The sequence below is a fragment of the Anabas testudineus genome, chromosome 24 (genome assembly GCF_900324465.2).
Source record: "Anabas testudineus chromosome 24, fAnaTes1.2, whole genome shotgun sequence".
Taxonomy (NCBI): domain Eukaryota; kingdom Metazoa; phylum Chordata; class Actinopteri; order Anabantiformes; family Anabantidae; genus Anabas; species Anabas testudineus.
The window spans coordinates 9,211,846-9,236,243 of NC_046632.1; the positions used below are offsets into that span (position 1 = coordinate 9,211,846).

General features: G+C 40.0%; 2 protein-coding genes across 3 annotated transcripts; both read left to right on the top strand.

The window, feature by feature from the left end:
* The first annotated feature begins 1,599 nt into the window (after positions 1-1,599).
* On the top strand, positions 1,600-8,950 carry LOC113149617 (titin). The gene is made up of 3 exons (XM_026341827.1): positions 1,600-4,719; positions 4,786-7,971; positions 8,006-8,950. Exons 1-3 carry the CDS (start codon positions 1,600-1,602, stop codon positions 8,948-8,950), a joined length of 7,251 nt encoding a protein of 2,416 aa, XP_026197612.1.
* A 5,446-nt stretch (positions 8,951-14,396) lies between these two features.
* On the top strand, positions 14,397-22,008 carry blk (BLK proto-oncogene, Src family tyrosine kinase). 2 transcript variants are annotated; one of them, XM_026341876.1, is made up of 14 exons: positions 14,397-14,476; positions 15,902-15,974; positions 16,133-16,229; positions 16,336-16,366; positions 16,744-16,837; positions 16,954-17,052; positions 17,138-17,241; positions 17,371-17,517; positions 17,986-18,138; positions 18,231-18,410; positions 19,592-19,668; positions 20,469-20,619; positions 20,935-21,066; positions 21,236-22,008. In XM_026341876.1, the coding sequence occupies exons 3-14, from the start codon at positions 16,134-16,136 to the stop codon at positions 21,436-21,438; spliced, it is 1,467 nt and encodes a 488-aa protein (XP_026197661.1). In that variant the 5' UTR covers positions 14,397-14,476; positions 15,902-15,974; position 16,133; the 3' UTR covers positions 21,439-22,008. The 2 variants fall into 2 exon arrangements, with proteins under 2 accessions (XP_026197661.1, XP_026197660.1); XM_026341875.1 differs by having other exon boundaries at positions 14,412-14,476; positions 15,899-15,974.
* The last annotated feature ends 2,390 nt before the right edge of the window (positions 22,009-24,398 follow it).

The window sequence follows — 24,398 nt, forward strand, 5'->3', positions numbered from 1 at the left end:
GCCAGATCTGAAAAGTCACAATGCTCTGCTGATGTGCCAGCTAAAGAGAGCTCTGAGACCTCTGATGAAGAAAATGACGAAAAGCAAGCTGAAGAAAGAGCCGCAAGCAGCATGTCCACCAAATCGGTCGAGTCGTGTTTCTCAGAAATGTCTATTAAGTTCGCAGAGAGAGCACCCAGTGCTATCTCAACTAAATCGGCAAAGTCGCATACTTCCACAAAGTCGATCAGATCAGTTGCTTCTGATGTCTGTTCCGGCAAAACTGGATTGAACGATGAAGGAAATGGTGGGGAGGACACTCAAGACAGAGCGCAAAGTGCAAAGTCTGTGATTTCTGTGACATCTACTAAGTCAAAAGGACTGGCTGGTCCAGCCGGAGAAAACACATCTGATCAGGAGCAGAATGAAAATAGAGCTTCAAGCAATGTGTCTGTCAGATCTGTGAAATCAGTAAAGTCATATGCATCAGTAGTGTCTAAGAAATCAAAAGCGTCAGACATTCCTTCTGAGCACGTTACTCATGCTGATACTTCTGAAAAGGAAGAGGAACACAATGAAAGCAGATCAGCAAGTTCAATGTCAGTTCATTCCCTGAAGTCAAATGTTTCCGCAAACTCAAAAAGGTCAAAATGTTCAGCACATATTCCAGCTAAAGGAAATATTGTCAGGCCTAAATCACATGCTTCTGGACAATCTATGAAATCAAATACATCTAATGTTCCTCCTGAAACTAATACTGCTGGAGGGAGTGATGATGAAGAAACACAAGACAGAGCAGAGAGTGCAATGTCTGCAAAGTCAAATGAGTCAAAAGTCTTGGGTACCCCAGCAGAAGAAAATGAGGAAAGAGCTTCAAGCCACACGTCATTAAAATCAACAAAATCAGTCAGGTCACACGTTTCAGATGTATCACAGAAATCAAAAGCTTCTGGTTTCCCTTCTGAACACAGCACTGAAATTGCTGATGCAGAGAACAAAGGGAGACTGAGCTCAATGTCAGCTCAGTCTGCTCAATCAAACATCTCTGCCAGGTCAAAAAAGTCCAAATGTTGTGATGATGTTCCACCTGAACAACAAGAACAAAATGAAGAGAGAGTCCAAAGTAGTATGTCAGCCAAATCAGTCCAGTCACACGTTTCTGAAAGATCTACAAAGTCTCAAGCCTCTGGCGCCTTGTCAGCTAAATCGGCAAAGTCACATGCTTCTGCAAAATCTACTAAATCAGATGATTGTGAAATTTGTTCTGGACTGGACAAAACTAGTGGCATTTCTGACGAAGGGAATGGTGAAGAGGAAATTCAAGAGAGATCGCAGAGTGCATTGTCAGCCATGTCTGTGAAATCAAGTAAGTCAAACATCTCAGAGGTTCCAGCTGAAGAATGTGTCACAGAACAGGACAAGAGAGCAGAAAGTGCTATGTCAACACTATCTCAGAGGTCAGTGGGTGCGTTTCCAGGTGAAGGAAGTGCTGAAGAAGAAAAAGTAGAGAAAGCACCAAGCTGCGTTTCAATTAAATCAGTCAAATCAAATGTCACTGAAAAATCTGTGACTTTCAAAGATAATAGTCCAAATGAAGAAGAAACTGTGGAGCGATGTGCGATGTCAGCAAAGTCATGTGCTTCGGGCACATCTGAAAAAGGTTGTCTGGAAGAAGAAAGTGAAGAGAGGTCTTCAAGCATTAGCAATATTTCTGTATCATCAAGGAGTACAACAGCATGTGAAGTTCCTTCAGAGGAGCATGCGGCAATTGAGGAAAGTGCCAAAAGACCATCAAGCACGTCATCTGCTAAATCAGTCAGATCTGCCAAGAGTAGTAAGTCAAAAGCCTCTAACGCGCCAGGTAAAGAAAGTCATCAGGAGAATGTGGAACGAGCACCAAGCGGTATGTCCATCAAGTCGACAAAATCTGGACAGTCAAATGCTACAGGGGTGTCAAAGAAATCCAACGTGTGTGAGGTTCCCGCTGAAGATGGTGCTGATGTTACTAACACTGAAGAAGACACCGAAAAAGCTTCTCACTCATTTCAACATGAATGCAATGAAGATGATGCTGGAAGTGAAGACAGAGACACTGAAGATAGGACACAAAGTGCTCAGTCATTTAAATCAACAAAGTCAGAGCTATCAATGAGGTCAGGGAAATCAAAGGTTTCTGAACAGACAGATGAAACACATACCGAGGAGACAGAACACGCAGATGGGTCAACCAGTGTATTGTCAGTGAAGTCAAACACTTCTGCAAGGACCATGAAGTCCGGTGTTTCTGCGCTCACCCCCGGTGAAAGGACTAAAAACAAAAATTTTAAAAATGGTGCCATGTCAACCAAATCAGAAAACTCTAACAGGTCAACAAAATCACACAAATTAACAACTCCAGAAATCCCTGTTATTGAATGTTTGGATTCTCCCAATGATGCAAATGATGAAAGAATATCAAGTGTCATGTCAGAAATATCAAATATATCAGAAAAATCGAAAGTCTCTGAGGTCGTGGCCGATGAAAATACTAGTGAGTGTGAGGAGAGAACAATTAGCCCTGTGTCTGCAGCAACTGAATCAGAAATGTCAATCAGGTCTGACGTTCCTTCTGTGACAGTTGAAAAAACTGAAGAGCGGACACCTACAGTCGTTTCATTAAAGTCTAAGGTTTCAGCACATTCAAAGAAAAGTGAAGGGCGGACCCGGAGTGCTTTATCTGTCAAGTCAGATCGCTCCACGAAATCTCGAAAATCCAAAGCAACGGATATTTCCACTGTTGGAGCCGTGGAAAATAAAGAGCAGTGTGAAATGTTGATGGCTGTTGATGTTCCTGCTGAGCCACAGTGTAGTGTTTCTAAAGAAAATGTAGAGGAAGCTGTGAATACTGAGTGTACAACTACAAGTAATTTACACGAGGAAGCAAAACAACAAGATCGGGTTGATAAGAGGAGCTGTCACTCTAGGAGAAGCAGGAAAGACACCGCAAATGCTGCAGAGCAGCAGAGTGCTGAACCTAAATTAGAAACATGTCAGGGTGAAACACCACCAAGAGGAAATAAATGTCATCTGATTGGTCCTGCAAAGTCAAATGAAAGTGATTTGTCACAGACTCTGTCCAGTTCAGATGTTCTCAAAGAGATGTGTGAGGTTCCAGCAGATGGAGGAAAAGGGACAGTAAATGATCCATTGGAAGCTACAGACCTTGGTAAAAGTGTCCCTGATAACACAAGCAGCGCATGCAGACACAGCACCACAGATGACTTTGAGCTGGTCCCTTCTAGTCTACCAAATGCATCTCCCACCGAGGTCGTAAATGAATGGCTCAAAACAATACCAGCAGATGGTGATTTATATGACATGGAGGAATTTAATGAAAATAGTGAGGCAGAAAAAACTAGTCCCTCAACAGAGGAAATGGAAAATAGCAACGATTCTGCAGCTGAGAATCCAAAAGACACAAATGAAGGAGTTTCGATGAACAGTGGCCCCAATAATGACTGTCACACAAATCCAGAGGCACCAAATGAAGATAATGATGCTGATGCTGCAAAAATATTCCACTCTTCTGTACAGGTGATGAAAGTACTTCTAAATCCAAAGCTTGACAGGTGTAACAGTTTACCAGAAGTATCTCCAGTGTATGGACGCAAACTGAGCACTTCAGCTAGAGGTCTTTTAGATTGTCTCGTGAAGCTGCAGTTAATAGACCATGATCCTAAAAATGCAAACGAGAGGGGTGAACGATACCAAGAACTAATGAACATTCTTCAGTCTCTTTGGCTTTGTGACCCTCCAGAGGAAGAGCAGGTCTCGAAGAAAAATCATCACCATTCTGTGGACGACGAATTCAATCATACATCATCCTCTGGTGTGGATGTCAACAGTGGCTCCACGGGCTCTGGGAAAAGTAGTGACGGAGTGAAAAGCAGTGACGGTGTGAATTGTGATGTGACTCAACCACATACCAGCGCAACGATTTTAAGGGAAATACAAGAAGTTTGCGAGGAAGAAGAAGGAGACCACTGGACACATGAGAGACAAGAAGAAGAAAAACAAAAGGAAGATGATCCAGCAACAGATGAAACAATCAGAAGCAGTGACAGTCCAAGAGAACTACTTGAAACACCACCCACGTCAAACAAGAGCTCTGAAAATGACGGCAATGCCAAAAAATGCCCAAGAGGAGTTGAAAGTGAATGTCAAGACGACAACAGATCTGAGAGTCCTCCCCTTGTTCAAAGAGCCCAGCTAGCCAAAAGGATTTCTCAAGATCCTGATCCTGTTTGGGTTTTAACCTTATTAACTAAAATAGAAAAGCAGTTTATGACACATTATATCAACGCAATGAGAGAGTTCAAAGTCCGGTGGAACTTGGATGATAACGAGCAGCTTGACGTGATGATAAGCGAACTTGAAACTGAAGTCCACAAAAGAATCCAAAAGAGTATAGACCGAGAGCTGGGGAAAATCCAAGGTCTGGCAGGCCTACCGAGACCCCCTAAAGAAACACTGTCCCGAGCTTCGACGACACAAACAGAGGAGAGAAGACAGAGGTTAAAGATTAAGCTCAAACAATCGGTTGATCCACAGGCAGAGAAAAGTGATGATTCAGCAACAGGTACATCTTACAGTGACCCGCGCAGTGAGAATGATGCTGAATACTGTCCATGTGATTCCTGCATTAAGAAAAAAATGACAGCTAGGCCGCCGCTTCATGCAGAAGTTACGAACATCGCACCTGTTGTAATGGAGTTTGATCTAAAGAGGATTCTGGTGATGAAGAACAGTGATCCTCACATTACACAGGAAGCCACCTGTGCATCTCATTCGGAAAACGATACTGAAACAACAGAAGCTGCAACGCTTGTAGAAACAGCTATTGCCAAAGCTGTGAGAGAGGTGGAAGAGGATGAAATATACCACGGCAGTGAAGGTGACGAAGGTGATGAAAAGGAAGCAGAAGATGTGTGTCAACATGCAGGTCAAGGAGGTGGTTCAGAAAATAAAGAAGAAGAAGAGGAAGTGGATAATAATGAAGAGATAAGTAAAGCAGATGACGACAGAGAAGTAGTCAATGATGAAAATGAACCGATAGTAGAAAATGTGGACATAGCAGAAGGTATTTCTGAAAAAGAACCATCAGAAGAAGACTCTAAGGATGCATCTGCAGACACAGTTGACGACATATTAGAGGAAGAGGCTGCTGAGTCCACCACAGGTGAAGATGAACATGCAGCAGAAGAGACTGCAGAGACTGCTGTAGTCACAGCAGCTGAACTCCAATCTGACAAAGACGAGGTTGTGGAAATCGCCGACATGAGTACAGATGATCCTGCAGAGAGCTTGGAAGTCGTACCAAATGAAGATGAAAACAAAACTACAGAGAACAGTGCCAGTGCCACAGAAGATGTACTGCCAAAGGAGCTGGATGAAGCAGATGAAGGTGAATCTACGGAAGGTGCAGACGAAATATTAGCAGACGAGTCTACTGAGGCAGCCATAACGAAACAGAAACCTAATAAGCAAGAAGCAAATCAGGGATTGTTGACAATAAAGAAAATAGAAGAGATTTCTGCAGCAGCTACAACTGTAGATGAATCTGACAAAGAGGTGGCCATGAAAGCCGAGATAAATGACAATGAAGAAGAGATTCCTGATATTGAAGCAGATGAGAACAATGACAAAGATGACGAAGAAACATCTGACAATGAGATTGCTGTAGACAAAGAGACTGACATCACAGGTGAACATGAAAGAAAGAGTGAGACTGCTGAAGGTGAAGAGGAGACTGTGGCAGATGATGACGAGGAAGAGATCGCTGTCAGCAGTGACGATGAAGTGAAGCAAGGGGCGGCTGAGGCCACCACATCAGAGGGTGAAGATGCAGCACACCCAAGCGAACATGAATCTGATAAAGAGGAGGCTGAGAAAGAAGGAACGACGAATGGCGACGTTGAGCTTTCTTCCATGTGTTCAGATGATTCTGCAAAAGAGAATGATGACGCAACCACAGCTAACGACTTATCAAGGGAAGCAGCTGAAGAAACCACAACAGACGATGAGATTGTAGCAGAACAAGAGATTGCTATCACAAATAAAGATGAATCGAAGGAAGACGCTGCTGAAGATGAATTCGCAGAAGAAAAGACAGTAGCCATGACTGAAAATGAGTCTGACAATGAGGAAGCTGTAGAGAGTGGTGCTGGCATTGAAAATGATTCTGCAAGAGATGTTACTGGAGATGAAGACGGAACTACAGAGGAGAAATATTCTGCAACGGATGATTTGTTAGAGGAATCAGCTGAAAAAGCAATATCTGAAGATGAGCATGAGTCAGAAAAGGAGACTGATTTCACAAGTGAGGAAGTTAAAGAAGAGGACGATGAAGACACCACAGCTGAAAATGAAAATGCTGAAAAGAGCCATATGGTTGCCACAAGTCAAGATGAAGCCAACAAAGAAGAGGCTGCAGAAGAAGAGACAGACTCTGATGAAGAAGAAGTTGCTTCCACTAGTGCAGAGGAGTCTGCCCATGACAACAGTGACACAGCAGCAAAACAACCGGCTGAAGAAGCAGAAACTGAAGATGAGATGACTGTAGCAAAAGGAAAGGAAACGACTGCTGAAGATGAACTTGCAGCAGAGGAGAACTCTGTGGCAGCTACAACGGAAAATGAATCCGACAAAGAAGAGGCTGCTGTCACTAGTGCTAATGATTTTGAGGAAGATGCCAAAACAAATCAAGATAAATCTGCAGAGAAAAATGATGCCACAGATGATGAACTGTCAAAGGAAGCGGACGCAGTAGCAACAAGGGAAGATGACACGGCTGCAGAAAAAGACATGGATGTCACAAGTGAAGATGAAGAAGAAACCAAAGCTGACGATGAAAATGCTGCTGCAGAGTCTGATGCAGCTGCGACTGAGGATGAATCTGACAAGGATGAGGGTGCGGGAGCACGGATAGATGAAGATGGAGAAGAAACTGCTGCCACAAACGATGAAGATGAAACTGCAGCAACAGCTGAGAGTGAAAGTGCTGCGAACGAAGAAAGTGCTCTCACAAGTAGAGATGAAGCTGATGGTAACAGTGGAGCAGAAGAGGATAAGGACGACGTTGCAACAACTGAACACAAATCCGATGCAGCTGTGGAAGAAGAGATTCAAGCCACCAGTGCCAATGAATCAGATGAGCAAGAAATAACTGAAGATGAGACTGCCGAAGAAAAGGAGATTGCTGTCACAAGTGAGGATGAAATAAAGGAAGAAGCTGACGAAACCACCACGGCTGATGAGGAAAATGCAGCAGAAGACGTGGCAGACACAACTGAACATGATTCTGATGAAGAGGCTGTGGATGTAGGCGAAAGTGCGGAAGAAACTGCTGCTGGTAGTGAAGACGATTGCGCAGAAGGCTCGGACGTCACCACAAATGATAAAGAAAGTGCAGAGGAGAATAATAACGCAGACGAGGTTGCCATTGAAGAAGAAGTTGTTACCACAGATGAGGATGATACCAAGACCGACACAGCCGTAGAGAAAGAAAGTTCGTGTGAGGAGGAAATCAGCAGAGGCGATGAATCAAATGAAGAGAAAATGGAGGAAACCACAGCTGGCGAAGAAGTCATGAACGAGTGCAACGAAACAGAGGCTGGTCCTGAGTCTGCAAGAGACGAAAGCTCCGAAGCTGGGACTGAGAATGAATCAGAGGAGGACAGTTATGTATCAGGCACAGATGAAAATAAATCAGTAAGCAACGCAACAACAGATGTAAATGAGACGGTAGGAGAAGAGGACACATCAAAAGTTACAAATGAAAATGAGTCTGGTGAAGAATATTCCAATGTCAAGTCTGAAAGTGAGAGTGTAGATGAAACAGCAGAAGAGGATGAAGTGGCTACAGATGAAAATGAGACATTAAGCGAGGAGGACCATGGGGAAATGGCACCAGATGAAAAGCTTCAAGAGACCGAAGCCTTTGAAGAAAGTGCAGTAAGCAGTGTCACTGAAGATGTTCAAGAGGAAGGTAAGGATGAGGAAGAGGATGCTGTATCTCACAATGAGGGGACCAGAAGAGGGTGAAACAACTGATAACGAATCTGAAGAGGCTGAAAACGAAGGGGAGGAACCTGCTGAAAGAGACTGCACAGAGGCTGCGACAACAGGAGATGAGACTGAAGAACCTGAAACAGCAGCAGAGGAGTCAGGGGAAGCTGAAAAACTAGAGAATGAGATTACTGAAAGTGATGGTGAACAGGAATCTGGAGGAGAAGGTGAATCCGCAGAAGAAGAGGTTGGACAGGCTCAGGGAGAAGTGGATGCAACCACAGAGGATGAATCTGCACAAGATGAGATACAACAGTTTTCAGGAGGAGAAGATGAAGAGGTTTTGGAGAAGACTGCCAGAGAAGCTGCGACTAGTCAAATGCGTGAGGAAACTGAAATAACTGAGAAGCATCAAGAAGAGACTAATGCTGAAACGGAAGGCCCTGATGATGTGATGGAGCTGAAGCCAGATGAGGATGAGGAGGATATATCAGAAAACGAAGAAGAAGGAGATGTAGATGAAGATGCTGATGGACAGACGGAGACAACACAATGTGAGTGCATTGACATCCGAAATGAAAGTCATGGTAACGCTAAAGACAACGTTGAAACCTCTGAAAAGGAGGAAGAGGACACTGAGGCACTAAATGGAGACTGGAATAGAATCCAGGAGTATTCAGCTGATGGAGAAGACGAGGCCGAGGAAGATTCAGACGGAGCGGAGGGAGAAACTGACGATGGAGAGCAAGATATTGGTCCAAGCGAGAGAGACAAACTAGCGGCAGCTAACAGAGCGGCTGAGGAAGCGACGTTAATCCCACTCGATACTCTGATCAATGCAGAATCTGAGGATGGTGCTTATGCTGATGTTGAAGATTCTGAGACTGAAATCAACAGTCAAGAAGAAGGTACAAGCCTGGAGTGAAAACAATTTAATCATAACTTGACTGTGGCTGCAAAGCTGCAGGAGAACTGATAGAGAGACATGGACGTAAGAATGCAAAAGGATTTCTCAAGATTCATTTCAATCTGAAGGTTCAATCAAGCACTAAAGAAACACAAGCACTTTATTCTAGCATTTCAAAGGCTATGCACAACTGTTGTATGAAAAACTTGAATGTCTATACTGCACATGTGGAAGGTTTGTATAGCTTATATGCAAAATTAAATGTGGCATTACCTACTGCCTCAGAGCCTCAGACAGAACCAGGCACTAATGAAAGCCTGTAAACGTAGGACCTGATAGAATCTGTCACTGCTCCAGTGATGACTTCAAACCGTCATATATGCACCTGTACTGTTGATTTCTGTGTGTTCTGGTCGAACCTGTCAGCAGATTGACACACCCTGTATGGAGGATGCAAGATTGTGCCGCGTCTTCTTCCACAGTCCAAAGACTGGTCCATAAGTTATATATCTTTCTAGTTAGTGTTGTACTTTTATGAAGCGCTAGGAAGTACTGATGCATTTTCTCATGTTCATTTTGAATGTTTAACTTGCAATAACCAATGTACTGTTACCTGCATGGTAGTATTTTAGTGCTGGATGTAAGGAGCAAAACTGGATGATGACTAACCACATACTGTAGACATCTTCATGATTCATCCATCAGGAAACATTCATGCATTATATAAATAAAAGATTTCTATAGCAAATGGAACGAATCTTCGTGGGATGTAGCACAAATTTTATGTATTAGGACAGACTCTACTACCATTCAACAATGTTTATCAGTACGAAAATACATAATTCTCTGTGGCACAGAGGTTATTAACTTCACTGAATGTACCATACAATTAAAATAAATTGCATTTGAAAAGTCATTTTTGTTGTTATTTTGTAAAACGTGATTCAAAACAGCAAACTAACAAGCCTGATGTTTTATCAATAATTTTTTTATCAATTATTTATCATTTTCATCAAAATTATCATTCGTAATCAGTGAGAAGAAGAAATGAATATAAAGCTTGCAAGATTTGAAAAAAAATAACTGAAGTGCCCTGGACAACCATTATCATAATTGATATTTCGCCCATTTGTGTAAAAGGTCCTGGTGAAAGGGTGAGTGCTTCTTTCTGCGAAGACTTTGTTCAGTGTCTTTCTACAGTCAGCCCCTGTAGACAGAGCTGATGGATGGGCTCCTCTCAGAGTGTCCATTTGCGGTCTCTTGTGGTCATGTGACATATATAATTGGTGTCATTCTGATTGACTGCATAACAGCACAGTGAGAGGCAGGCTAAGCTAATCCAACTTCAATATTGAGACAAGAGCATGGCGTGTTGCCTCCGATTGCTTTTACTGCATGTACACCGTGCATGCAACTCCACACAGGAAGTTAAAAAGCATCACATACAGTAGAATTAAGAATACTGGTGTGCTATTTAAGTGCAATTAAGGGTTAGCTTCATTGCTTTATGTATGTCATTTATCCAAGAAAGCAAGGTAACCAATAGTCTACAATATAAAACTTGCCAGCATGGGACTTGGGATCCACTCAGCTTTCTCAAGCACTCCCTCACCCTGCTTTCACTGGAGGCTTATATATAGATATAATATTAGTTAATAAAATATTACCTTTAAAATATTACCACCTATAGTGGTTTGAGCTGTTAAGGCCTCCAGATTTACACTTTTTATTTAAATTACTCTGTCTAATTAGCCCTTTGATCATGTTAAGGGAGGGGTTCAGCCATGTTGGGAGTCCTGAAAAGTGACTTCTAGTCACTTGGCATTAGACATGGACTTGTTCTATAGGCTTGTTTAAATTAACCTTCAAAATTATTATTTGAATTACTCTAAAAAACTGCTTATGTAACAGTTTGATGTCAGCAGGTTCAAGATGTTGGCTGACAACATTCATGTGTAAGTAGGTCTGCTATGTGCATAACGTAACATTGTTCCTAAGAGAGGAAATGTGATAAACAAGACTTAAGATCATTTCTTGGCTGAAAACCTGGTTTAAAAATATAGACTGAAAAAACACCTGAAGTACAATTAGTAAAGTAGAAAGCAAATTTTCTAATCAATACATGTAACTGTTTGTCATGGTAATGCTGCAGTAATGCTTGATTTGGTAAGATAAATCTAATCCTCAAATCTTCTAAAAGAGTTTATGAGGAAGCACCTGCTTGCTGGCACGGAGCTGTTTCCACGGTAAACACTGGAAGAGTGAGGAACGTCATCCGGAGCACAATAATAAGGGGTTTTCCCGCAGCCATGTTTACCTCACAGAAACCTGCCGCTGGAACAGCTGCATAGGTTAGCTCCCAACTACATTACTGCAGATCACTGCAGATGTGCCTTTTAAAAAAGTGTGACAGTCTTTGCCTGTGCATGAAGCGTTTTTTCTTCTTGTGTTGTATTAATGTATAATTTTATGACACAGATATGGTAGTTAAAACATAAATGAGAAAAACAAAACAAAGTATTCTGCATATCACAAATTAACTGATGCATTTAAAAATAACGTGTGCACAATGCACACCACAAATCAAAGTGTGTGTGTGTGTGTGTCTGGTGTGCTGAAAGTCTAACGAAGGAAACTTGACCTAGTAAAAGTGGAGCTCTACTGAAACTCGTCATGAACCCGCACGAACAGCAGAAGTGCCTGTTGAATGCATCCTGGGGAGTTCAATTGTTCCCCCGTTTATTGAAAATCACTTTGTCTTTTTAAGGCAAATGCAGTAGTGAGACCGTCTCTCACTCGATGTGTGACAGAGGATAGAAATGGTTCCCACACAGGCAGGAAGTCAAAGACGGGCCTCCTGTGATGTAGATGGGGAGCAAAATTTAGGAAAGTGTTTTCTTGTGTGCATTTGTGTGAGTCAATCAAAGCTTTAATAAACAATAAATTAAAAAAGGAAAAAAGAAAAACAACACTGCCTGTACAGCCTGGAGCCACGATTCATTCATTCATTCTAATCCTCATGTTTAATATATTTCATATATCTTTATTATATTAAACAATACACCTCCACACACCCACATGCAAACTGTAAAAACACACATAAGCACATGTGCGGACATTTTCGGTCACACGCAGTACACACTCACATTTACAGTGGAAGTTGAAATGGCAGCATGTATGCTTTTGGCACAGAGGTGGCCAGAACTGCGATAGCGAAAGAGACCCACGCTCCCTTTCTTTCCCACCGTTGTTCAGGTTATCCTGTGGGGCCACTTATGACCCTTCTGCAGGCAGGATGCAATGTCTGGGGACCCCAACAGAGCCGTACACAAGCATCCGCCAAGCCCTGGGAAGAAAACAAGGGCTGATGGAAAACTAGAAGAAAGGAGTATAAAGAGAAACAGCAGTTAGTAGCCAGGACACACTCAATAACACTCACAATGCACCTGCAGCCCGTGTGTGCATGTGTGTGTGTGTGTGTGTGTGGGCACATGCGTGTGTGTGTGTGTGTACAGTGAAGTGAGGTTGTTCCTTCAGAGAACTACAGCACAGCACAGTCCCCACACACAGCACAGGTGGTCCAAACAAAAACCTGTGAAGTGTTGCCCAGAGAGTAATATCCCCACATTGCGTGTTGTATAAAGCCCCCCACAGGAAACAAACACTTCCGGTGCTGCAAGATTTATTGTTCCCTGCACTTATAGATATACACCATACCCTGAATGATATTGTCCTTATAAAGGTTTTTAATTCCTTTTTAATAACATTTAATAGCAATTTAGCATGCAAGCCAGAAAAAAAACAGGGTCATAATTACTGCCACATAACTCAAGGACATATTGTTTTGTGTTTATTGTCTCCATCGCTGAAGACAGGGGGTGAATTCCCTCTTCTGTGCATTGTGTGGTGAGAATAGGAAAGACCTGATTAAATGCACTGTATGGTGTGAAAAACCAAAGCATTGTTACACTTTGATAGATTGATCGCACATCAACCTGCAGTTTTCTCCCCCCCGATGTGACAGCCTTTGCATCTGTACTCACATCCGCACACTGCCTGCTGCACCAGCTACATATGCACAAGCATTACACAATAAAAATCCCCAGAGTGCAGACACTGTATTCAGGAGGTCAATCTAACAGTTTTCTATTATTAGAAATGGCATGAATTTAGGGAAAAGCTGGCAAATTACCTTGAACTGGACCTACTTTGGGAGAATCAGGATTTAAAATGTGACTCCATGTGCCCCCTAGTGTCGACACAGGGGAACATCAGCTATGACCTCTGCTTTGGACTTCACAAACCTCATAGAGGATATTAGTATACAAACTTTCATTGAAAATAGATATTAATATTAAAATACAAATTTAAAAATGTCTCAAAGAGCACAAAAGAATCCCAAAATACACTAAATATTCATAGCATTACTCTTAAACTACTATTCTACAGTTTGACCTGAATGAACTTTAAATACATTTAAGTAATAGAGAAAAGTGAAGAAAGTAATGATAACCATAAAAATAATTAGCACTAAAATAATTAGACTTGTTGTGACTACTGAACGTGCACAGAAGCTTTTTTTTTTTTTTTTTCTCACAAGTCACATATTTCAGTCCTGTTTCAGTTTTCAGGATTTTATGACCAGTTCACTAGTCCATCTTGTGGTGACAATGTGTACTGCTTTAATGTATTACTGTACTACAACAAAGCGCCATGGTTTGCTAAGTTGCAAAGATGAAAACAATACAGTGGCTTAAACCACCAGAGGAACTGAGAAATATGTCACAGAAACCAAGATCTCCTTTTCACAGCACTCAATCACACCCAGTACTCATACCGACATACAGTACTGTGCAGTAGAAAACATTTTCCACTGCACTCTGACCAATTATAATGTATAATATAATGTGTTGCGGTGAAATGAGATCAGCATGGAAAAATTCTAATGCTGGCCGTGATCGACAGGTGTCAGAACACGCAGTGCACAGCAGCTTGTTCTGTGCAGGGCACTGTATGGTGTGAAAGCCAAAAGCAACTGGCACTGCAGATGGCGCAATGCTAACCCTTGACCACTGTGACATTAAAACCACTAGGTGATGTTAATGTTGTGGCTGATTAGTGTAGATCTCCCTTGATATGCTGGGTCATTTGCAACTGAAAACAAAGTTCACAACAGCCTGTTCACTGTCAGTAATAACTTAAATTAATTCATGAAATTTAATTTGATAAAACTGACTGTGTTTGGGACACTTACAGAAATAGCAGGTGGTCTTCATGGACCACATGCAAAAGAAGCAAAAGTGGGGTTACCAGAAAAAATAGATAACTGTCTATTTACAGTAAATCTACTGCGGTCCTGCGGGGGAGGGCCTGGTCTTCACTGTGTGTGTGTACATGAGCAAGAGAGAGAGATAGAGAGAGAGAGAGAGAGAGAGAACAAGTGAGAGTGACACACTGACAAGCGCTTGCTTTGCAATAAGGAAACTGAAGACATTTTGCATTTGGAGTACTGTTGAAGAAACAAGCCTGGAGGAAGAGCTCAAGGTATGTACTGTATATATTTACTGTATGATTGTGTCACACTGCAGTACAGTACTGTAACAGAAATAATAATAATAATAACCTTAAAACTGTTAACGTTCACATTTGAAAACAATTAAAGTGTCTATAAAGTCAGATCATGAAAACACACACGGCAATCATATTTCGGGTACTTTAAGGTAACTAGGTTACCTTAACTAACTAAATTCCATAGTTTTTCTGTAAATATACATGTTTTTCAGGTGTGCTAACATAACATTTGCCAACACAACGTGCTGACTGCTTACAGTATTTAAATATTTTATTAAAAAAACTGTAGTTTCCAGTTACAATAGTCATTGACAATACTGACAACATGTCTACACCATGTTTTACACCTGTCTGAAGGTATAAAATCTGCTTTTCTTTCCTAAACGAACATATTGCTAAGTGACCCAAAACTTTTGAATGGTAGTGTATATTAAAGTAAGAGTGAACAGTTACAAAGGTCAGTAAATACAAAGCATATTTTCATTTATATCATCAACTTTCCACATGAAAGCAGTTACAGTATTGGATGCGTACTTCAGCTAGTAACTCTTAATTATAAATTGATTCTGGAGCTAATTTAATTTACTTTGCTGCTCTGTAGTAATGTGATTTCCAATTATAATATGCCAAATATTTTGTTTTTAATAATTTTAATAAGTTGTTTTTTCATCACGTTTGATTTTAAAGATAATCTTGACATGTGATTTTATAGCGTAATTGATCATTTTCCATTATTCATATTACAATGCTGACACATGCTAACATCAGAAGTAATTTATTTAGCACTGAGACAATTAATGTGGGAGTAGATTGTAAAGTCCAACCTTCCTGTACAGCTTTTGGTCTTTTGGACTTGGGCCACGCCATTTACATTCACCAATTTGCATGTACAACCATAAATTGAACCTCTGTAAAAAACATTGAAGCTCTTTTACAGTTGCCCAACATTCAAATACTGGCAACATCGAAATGTGTCGAAAAACAATTTATTCGTCATGGTGTTCATATATATTTATATCCTCTCTTAAAGGTTCTGACACAAACATGGTATCGTAGTCTCTTCAAACAGATTCAGAAAGCGCCATGATAAAGTGAGCCATAAACAAAAAACAGTATGCTTTTACATAGCCACACATGGCAATATACAAACAACTTGTTGTATATTTCTGCATCTGCTTCTTGTCAGTTATTTTTAGGACTTAATTTCCCCCCTATTTTTAACGCTGACATGACAATTAGAGTGTATCATGCAAATAATACTATAGTCGCAAACATGTTTTCCACTTCCTCTTAAGCAGTGTGTCATAAGTGCACTTGTAATGACAAGACAAAACAAAAAGACTGTTTGCATTGTTAATTTAGCAATTTTGAGCAAGTTTAATTCCATTTTTTTAGCAGCTGGCATGAACTCACAGACCAGGCCTTGCAGGAGGAGTGGAGACTGAATACAGCTTCAGCAAAGTTTTATCAGGTGAGAGCATCGAAACGAACATCTTTGCGTTCACATTTGACACTGTAAAATAAACTGCATGACACTACAAAGCATGTTCTTTGCTGCTATTCTGTGTAAACCGTGCTAATGTGATGTAGTAAAACTAAAGAAGGGACTCCTGTCTATCGTTTATGCAGGATGGGCTGCACTTGCAGTGGTCAGAAACAAGAAAAAGAGGGGAATTTCTACATAGCAAAACACAACTCTCCAACCCCCAACTCGTCAAATCACATAGTAAGTAAACTACTCATAGGAACAAGCTTTATTTACTTTAACATAGCAGAAATGAAAGTTATCTTCTGTGAATGTTAAAATCTGCACTTTGATTTCTGTTCTTTAGGCACAAAGTGGAAACAGCCATTCAAATAATGGTAATTACTAATTCCCACATACACGACAACCTTTGTATGGAAAAGCAACAGGCCTGCTTCATGTATGCAACTGTTGCTGTGATAAGCGGCATCAGTAGCAGTAAGAGGAGGCTACTTTTAGTGATTAAAATCTCTGCTGGATTTCCTCTGTTCTCTTCAGGGGAAAAGATGCGATTATTCACGAAGACAAGAAAGTCGTTTTTTTTTAAATGTCAGAGACACAAGTATTAAAAACGGCTGTCAGAAGCTCAGAGAAGAAAAATAAAGCAGTACTTTAGATGCAGTTATAGTAAGACTACAGTACTGTGTTCAGAACTTGAAACGTGAAATTACTTCTCACTTCTTTTGAAATAACTCTTTGCTCTCCTTGACTTCAGATGATATCGTGTTTGTGGCACAACATGATTTCAAAGCAACCAATGACAGCGATCTACCTTTCAAAAAGGGCGACAGACTTAAGGTTTTGCAAGAGTAAGTCTCATCCTGGTCCCATTTTACAATTTGTTTCACGAAAAGAATTAAACTAATGACTTAGTACTTCTAATCTGAATGAATAAAGATTATCTTTGTGTTGTTTGTGTTTGTAGGAATGGAGAATGGTGGCTGGCTAAGTCACTGTTGACTGGACAGGAAGGCTTCATACCTTGTAATTATGTAGCCAGAGCAGAGACGCTGGAGGTGGAAAAGTAAGCAACCGTTTCACATAAAACACAAATCATTATAAAACCTGATGGAAGATAAGACTTGTGGTTTTTCTGTGGTCTTCTGCAGATGGTTCTTCAAGGATGTGAGTAGGAGAGAGACTGAACGACTGCTATTAGCTCCTGGAAATAAACCGGGTTCCTTTCTAGTTCGAGAGAGTGAGACTAGTAAAGGTGACTAAATCCTCAGTGTCTTTTTTGTAATTGTGCCACAAAGGAAGGCATATTCAGAAATATGTGAATACAGTATGTCTAATAAACGTACCCTACGTGTAACAGTAAAATGTATTTGTTTCCTTGCAGGGTCCTTTTCATTGTCAGTCAGAGATCACGCAGCTGAAGGAGATGTGGTAAAACACTACAAGATCCGGTGTCTGGACAAAGGTGGCTACTACATCTCTCCTTCCAACACATTCCCATCTCTGCAGGAACTGGTCAAATACTACAGCCGTAAGTAATTATCAAAATACTTTGACCTAAAATGTTTAAAATCGTTTAAAAAGACACAGGGCTGTGACAGGTTTCAAAATGATACCTCATTTCAACTTAAAACTGAAGCTTAATGTGTCGATTTTGATCCTGATCCAGTTAACTGTTGTGAATTTGAATATGTCTACACTGAATTAAAGGGGGAAGTTAGACCCTTGTGATACACAGTGCATTTCCTGTGAGAGGAGTGATAGTCTTTCCACTCCTGTGACTAAACCACAAGATAACAAGGTCGAATCTTTAGAATAGCTGCCAATGCACAGCAATGTATTGGAAACACATACACAGAGGCACAGACGAAATCGCTTTCAAATTATTTTAGGAAACTGGAGCTCAAACCTTTAATGTTTCAGTATCTAAATTTAGCTCAGCAATATGGAAAGGGGAAATGACAGCCCTTATATTTGCATGTATTATATTTGCGTGCAGGTACAGCAGACGGTCTGTGTCAGCGGCTGTATGCCCCTTGTAAGGCGCGAGCACCACAGCAGCCATGGGCACAGGATGAGTGGGAGATTCCCAGAGACACACTGAAAATGGTGAAGAAACTAGGAGCTGGACAGTTTGGAGAAGTGTGGATGGGTGAGAGAAAAAGAAAAGATACCAACTGTTTCTGAGAGTGGAGAAATGATGTAAACCAAGACAGTTAAACAACCCATTTCAATATAATGCAGGTTACTACAAGAACACCCAGAAAGTGGCTATTAAGACCTTAAAGGAGGGAACGATGGAGCCCGAGGCCTTCCTCCAGGAAGCCAACTTGATGAAGCAGCTGCAGCATGAACGACTGGTGCGCCTCCATGCTGTGGTCACCAAGGAGCCCATTCTCATTGTTACTGAATTCATGATCAATGGTAAGCATCATAGAGAAGATAGAGCTAGAGGGAGACTGGCTATTACAAATTAATATTTTTATTATTTTCCTAATTCATCGGTAAGAAAATAAAATGTCAGAGCATAGCACATCAGATGTTTCTCAAGGTGTCATCTTATGAACAAAACACACATGGAGTGCCAATAACAAAAAAGACAATATAAAAAATAAAAAATAAAATTAATACAAATTGTGCAAATCTGAATAATTGTATGAAACCTGTAAACATGTTCAAGAGGGAACTGCTTTAATGTTCTTATTTCTAAGAAAAACATTAATTTAATTAATTCAATCAATTGTGAAACATAACAAGGACCAATGATCGCGGTTAGCTTGGGAACAATACGGCGGAACAAAAAACAGCAGCTGTCAAGTGACATCAAGGAAAACATTTAATTTGTCATCTCTGCATTGCTGACGTCACTGAACAGTTATGGCAGATAAACTCAGATCTTCACCCCAGAGCGTCACTGCTGCAGTATATAAATGTGCTATTACAAGTTCAATTATCGCATTGGAAAGTTTACTTAAGTACAAGTAGAAAACTATAGGCATCATACTAAAGTACCAATAGTAAATATAGTCGTTATACAAAAAGGTACATATTATATTATTGGGTTATAATTATGGATATAACATCACACAGGATGTCAATACTTTATGTACTTCCAGGTGGCTTAATCCATTTACTGGTAGAGGAACAAAAACTATAAGTAGCATAAACTGTTCAAGTGGGAAAGATTACAATAAACCGTACCCTCAAACATTAATACACAAGTCGACCCACTATGACACATATGCATTTATTGTGAGGCCAAATTCAATGGAACTGCGTTTTGTGTGGTTGCTCAAACCTAAAAAACAACGACTGCAGATTTGTGTGTGTGTGTGTGTGTGTGTGTGTGTGCGCGTGTGTGTGTGTGTGTGTGTGCGCGCGTGTGCGTGTGTGTGTGTGTGTAATGCCAAGCAGCACTAAACTTAGCCCAGCACTCTATGGTATGATTCTGGTTCCTTTCAGTATGAGACGCTGTACCGCGAAACGTCTTTCTATGTAACTGGAAGCAGAAGTTACTTATTCTACGTAGAAGTACAATATTTTCCAGGACAGAAAGCTATCTTTCATTTCTTGTTCTGTGATGCTTCTCCTTTTCTCATTCGCAGGCTGTCTCCTGGACTTTCTAAAAACAGACGAGGGAAAGAAGCTGAAGATAAATAAGCTGATAGATATGTCAGCACAGGTGGGAAACCTTTCATTGTAACTGTAGTTAAGTTTAAAAAACATTGTGACATTTTAATCACATTGCTAATCCACACTTTCTGTCATCATGAAAGCATTTTTTCACACACAATTAGGCTGAGATACTTTTTTCCATTTTGCGTGTGCTTCTGTCGCTTTTACATAACTGTTTTGCTTCTCTTCTTGCTTGCATTAGTATTTACTTCACTGATTTTGTATCCTGTCAAAAACAAATACACTAGCCTTACTGCTGACCTCAAAGTCTATTTATACACGCCTGCTGTTCTACAGTAACTCTTTGAATGTGTTGTAGTTTGCGCTTTGACATCAGTCATGATGTGAACACACGTGGAAACTGCCAGCAGTAGCTGTGTGGTTTCTGTGGTGGGGCTTTTGCTCGTCTGGCTTAAAAGCCTCGCCCTACGTCAATTATTAACATCCGGACAGGAAATCATGCTATTTTTCCATCCTCACTGAGCTCCCCTAGATCTCTTGCTCCTCCAAAAAAAGCATTTTGACTTCCTGATAGTTGGCACATCCTGTTAAACTGACTTGGCTGCCATTACTATACACATAAACATTGTGTTCACATACAGTAAATGTATAGGCTGCACGCATAATGTATTTGCACTAATGCATGGGCTCATCTATGACTTCTGCACACACTGACCAAGGGGGACAGGGTGTGTACAAAATAACTATACCTTTAAAGATTATTAATTATTATTATTATTATTATTTTTTTATCTTTTAAGCATTTGATCTTATGATTGAAAGTTGTTTGTTCTTTCTTCATGGCAGATAGCTGAAGGCATGGCGTACATCGAGAGGAAGAACTACATCCACAGAGATCTGCGTGCTGCCAACATACTGGTCAATGATACCCTGCACTGCAAGATAGCAGACTTTGGCCTCGCCAGGATCATTGAGACGGAGTACACAGCTCATGAAGGTGCAGTACGATTTATGCAGTGTGTTAACATACGAGAAAACAAAAGCACCCAAAATAACAGTAATACATAATACAGTGAATCAACTGTTTCAACAAAAACTGGACATTGTCACCATGACAAAGGACATTTGATTGTAGAACTCTACTAGACTTTAGTAGTAAAATCTCTACCAATAGTCAGATCTCTTTAATCTATATTTTGTAATTTCACACTGTGTCAACACTCACAAAGCCGCCTACGTATTCTCCACAGTCACTAGCCAGTAAGACAATTCCATCCCCCCCCTTTGTTTACTTTGTTTTTCTGATAACTAGGTGCTAAGTTTCCAATCAAATGGACCTCTCCAGAGGCCATCAACTATGGCACATTCAGCATCAAGTCAGATGTCTGGTCCTTTGGGATCCTCCTAACAGAAGTGGTCACCTATGGAAGAATACCATACCCAGGTACGGCACATGACAAATAGGTGAAAGGACAAAAAACAAATGCACCTTTATGCAAATTACTTTAATTACTTTACAGTAATATATATTTTATATAAACCAATGTTACATTGGTATCATTACTAAAAATCTATTAAAATCCCACACTGGCTGCTTCTTTTCTCGTCATCAGGGATGACCAATCCGGAGGTGATCAGGTGCCTGGACAGGTCGTACAGGATGCCATGTCCAGAAGGCTGCCCACAGGAACTCTATGACATAATGAAGTCATGCTGGAGGCAGAAACCTGAGGACCGGCCAACTTTTGAATACCTGCAGAACACTCTCAATGACTTTTTTATTGCCACCGAGGGACAATATGAGATGCAACCATGATTAGAGAAAAAGAAAATAACTCAAATTCAACAACAATAAATGTCCTAATGAAAGAACGGAGACTTGAATGGATTGAGGCCCAACTAAACATCTTCCCTGTGACTGATACAATTTACTTTGGACATATTTTTTTACTCCTACTTTCTGAGTGAATGTAAAAGCTATTTATGGCTTCTTCTGTCTCTAGCAGCTAAGAACATCTGAAAATATACCAAATTCAGGGATGAAATGGAAAGGAGCTTCAAATCTTTTTTATTGTAACGAGTGTTGCTCCCATTTTTGACAACAGCCACGGAGGAGACATAATTAAGACTATTATACAATGGATAAATACGTGGAAATACAAATACTGCAGAAGCATGATGTAAAAAGGCCTTTGGACCCAGGGGGAGTCAACACAGGTAAAGTTACAGTTTAAGCAATTGCATGGTACAAAAATGATTCGCCTGAGATTACATGCACAGTATTTTGCACTTTTTTTATTCCTTAAATCATTCAGCAGCTTTCTCAAAAAAGGTTTTATATTTGCATAAATGTTTTCGTAAATAAAGATATTATTAGTATTTAGAACATCTGTTTGCTGTTGTATTTTATTCCAGTTATTTTAATTACAGTGCCATAAAACCTTTAAAATTTGAAGATAGCGTTTGCAGTACCGTATTTTCATCAACTGAAAAACACGAAAGTCACTGAACTTTAAATAAAATTAAAGCTAAAGAGAACAACACACTTCTAAGAAGCTTTTTAGCACGACAGCATGTATTTTTTTTTTTCAGATTTTCAGATCAACAGATGTCTGTTCAACAAAAATATCAACAGTGTGACATTTTAAAAAGCACGACACGCCGAATGAAGCAAGAATAAAAAGGTTTGCACACACAGGATGTGCCGCATAAAACACTAATCACACGTAATTACTTTTGCAGCACGTAAACTGGTCAAAAGACCTAATTTCTGATTTACGTTTCTCCCAAACAAATGCAACAATGTGATGCTTAATAACAACAGCAATATAATATAATAATGACACAACATAGAAGTTTAACCTATCAAATGTGCGCCTCACACATTTGATGGGGTAAAGTATACAGGAAGCCTTTACAAGTAACTGATGTTTATAAATTACAGCAGTTTTGATCCTCTAACTAAATCCCTCCCTGGGGGGCCCAGACAGTATCTTGAAGATAAGAGAGTGTAGTGTCCGTGGCAGCCAGAGGTTAAACCCTTCCATTTCCTGAATGGACAGGAAACAGGAAGTGTGAGTCAGCATTCCTCAAAATAATACACAAGTAGAAGTAGGTTTACATATTTGTTCATAGACATTCGTTTTCTTTTTATGTAACACAATATCCCAAGATCATTTCAAACAAACACCGTCTGTCATTAACTTAACCGTACACAAAAATACTCACAAGACACTTCAGCATATTCAGTTTAATTCGTGCAATATTGTCAAGACTAAGTTTCACCTGTGACATTATTTTAGTTAAATTTCATGAATCCGTTTTACAGTTCGTCACAAAAACAGAGCATAATCACTTTGACGTATGTATTAAAATGAGCATTCTCAGGCGTCTCTACAAATCTGACAATAACAGCATGCATTAGTTCTGTTACATACATCCCAACATCAGACAGCTGCCACATCTACAACCTCTCTCTAGGTTTTTTTTAAGGATGCCAACATTGAAAAATTTTTAACAGCTGTTTAAATGTGCTTGGTGTCTCAACCATGTACTGTTTATCTCCATAAATTATGGAAATTGCTTATTCTTCCTAGTCATTTGGTCTATCTTTCTTGATTATACATATAAAAACAATATAACTGCATGCATATTAGTGATGAAAGCTGAAATGAAAAATTTTAAACGTGCAGTCACAATCACTATTCCAATCTTGTCATCCAGCAGAGGTCAGTATTGCATGCTTCACATGAAGTACCATTGTAAACTGCAATGAAACCACTGAACTCCTGATGCTGCCTGAGAACTGTAGAACACCAGACCTTATTAATACAAATAACAGATTAGAAAATGTTTTCTGCTCACTCGGAACCAATCTATGAATCATCAATCTATTTTGGTTACAAACATGGTCACAAATTAGTCATGAAATCATAATTCAGCCCACCATCCAATCTTCTGTTACTATATTTGCTAAAGCAGTTTGGCTAAAGTCTTCCTCTGTGTGCAAACTCATATTTCCAACCGTACACTGACATCTGAGTCATTACAGCTATGTTTTCGAAATACTAAACCACACTGTCATGCACTGATCTTATCCCCTTTTTTCTGGTTTTATTTAGTGTTTATCTAATTGTCTGGTTTTTCTGTCTTTGCATTAAAAAAGAAGACGTGCAAAGGGAAGATTTGGACGCAGAGCAGCCGACTTTGAATTAAAAAAATTAAATTAACCTCTGGTTGGTCAAACAAGGTTATTATATAAAAATATATTTAATTCATAGCGTAGAACTATTGCACTATGCCACTTTAAGGTTTGCTTATAACACCTTTGTTGAAGTATGTCCTTTTTTTAGGATAATCACAATGTTAACCCTGGAAGCATGTTCACATTTAACAGAATCAGTAATGCATTATCTAATGAATATACCAATAATTCATCTGTCTTGCTCAAAGCTTAAATGTTTACTTTTTTTTTTTTTTTGTATTGTATTGTATGTATTTTGAAATGGAGAATATACATGACTCAGCTATTTGTTCATTGTTTAATAAAGGTCATAATGAGAGGGTCAGCTGGCGAGCTGTAGGAACTACCACTGATGGGTCTAACGTTTCACTCTGATTGATAAGCGAGTCACCTTGAAATGAGCCTTGGTGTTAACAAAAGCCAAAAAGAAATGTGGGCAAAGGGTTAAGAGGCCTAGTCACCCTCTCCCCTCTTTCTGTTCATCATTGTTGCCTTGAAGGAATAATGACAGGAAGCGGTGGCTTGTACACAGA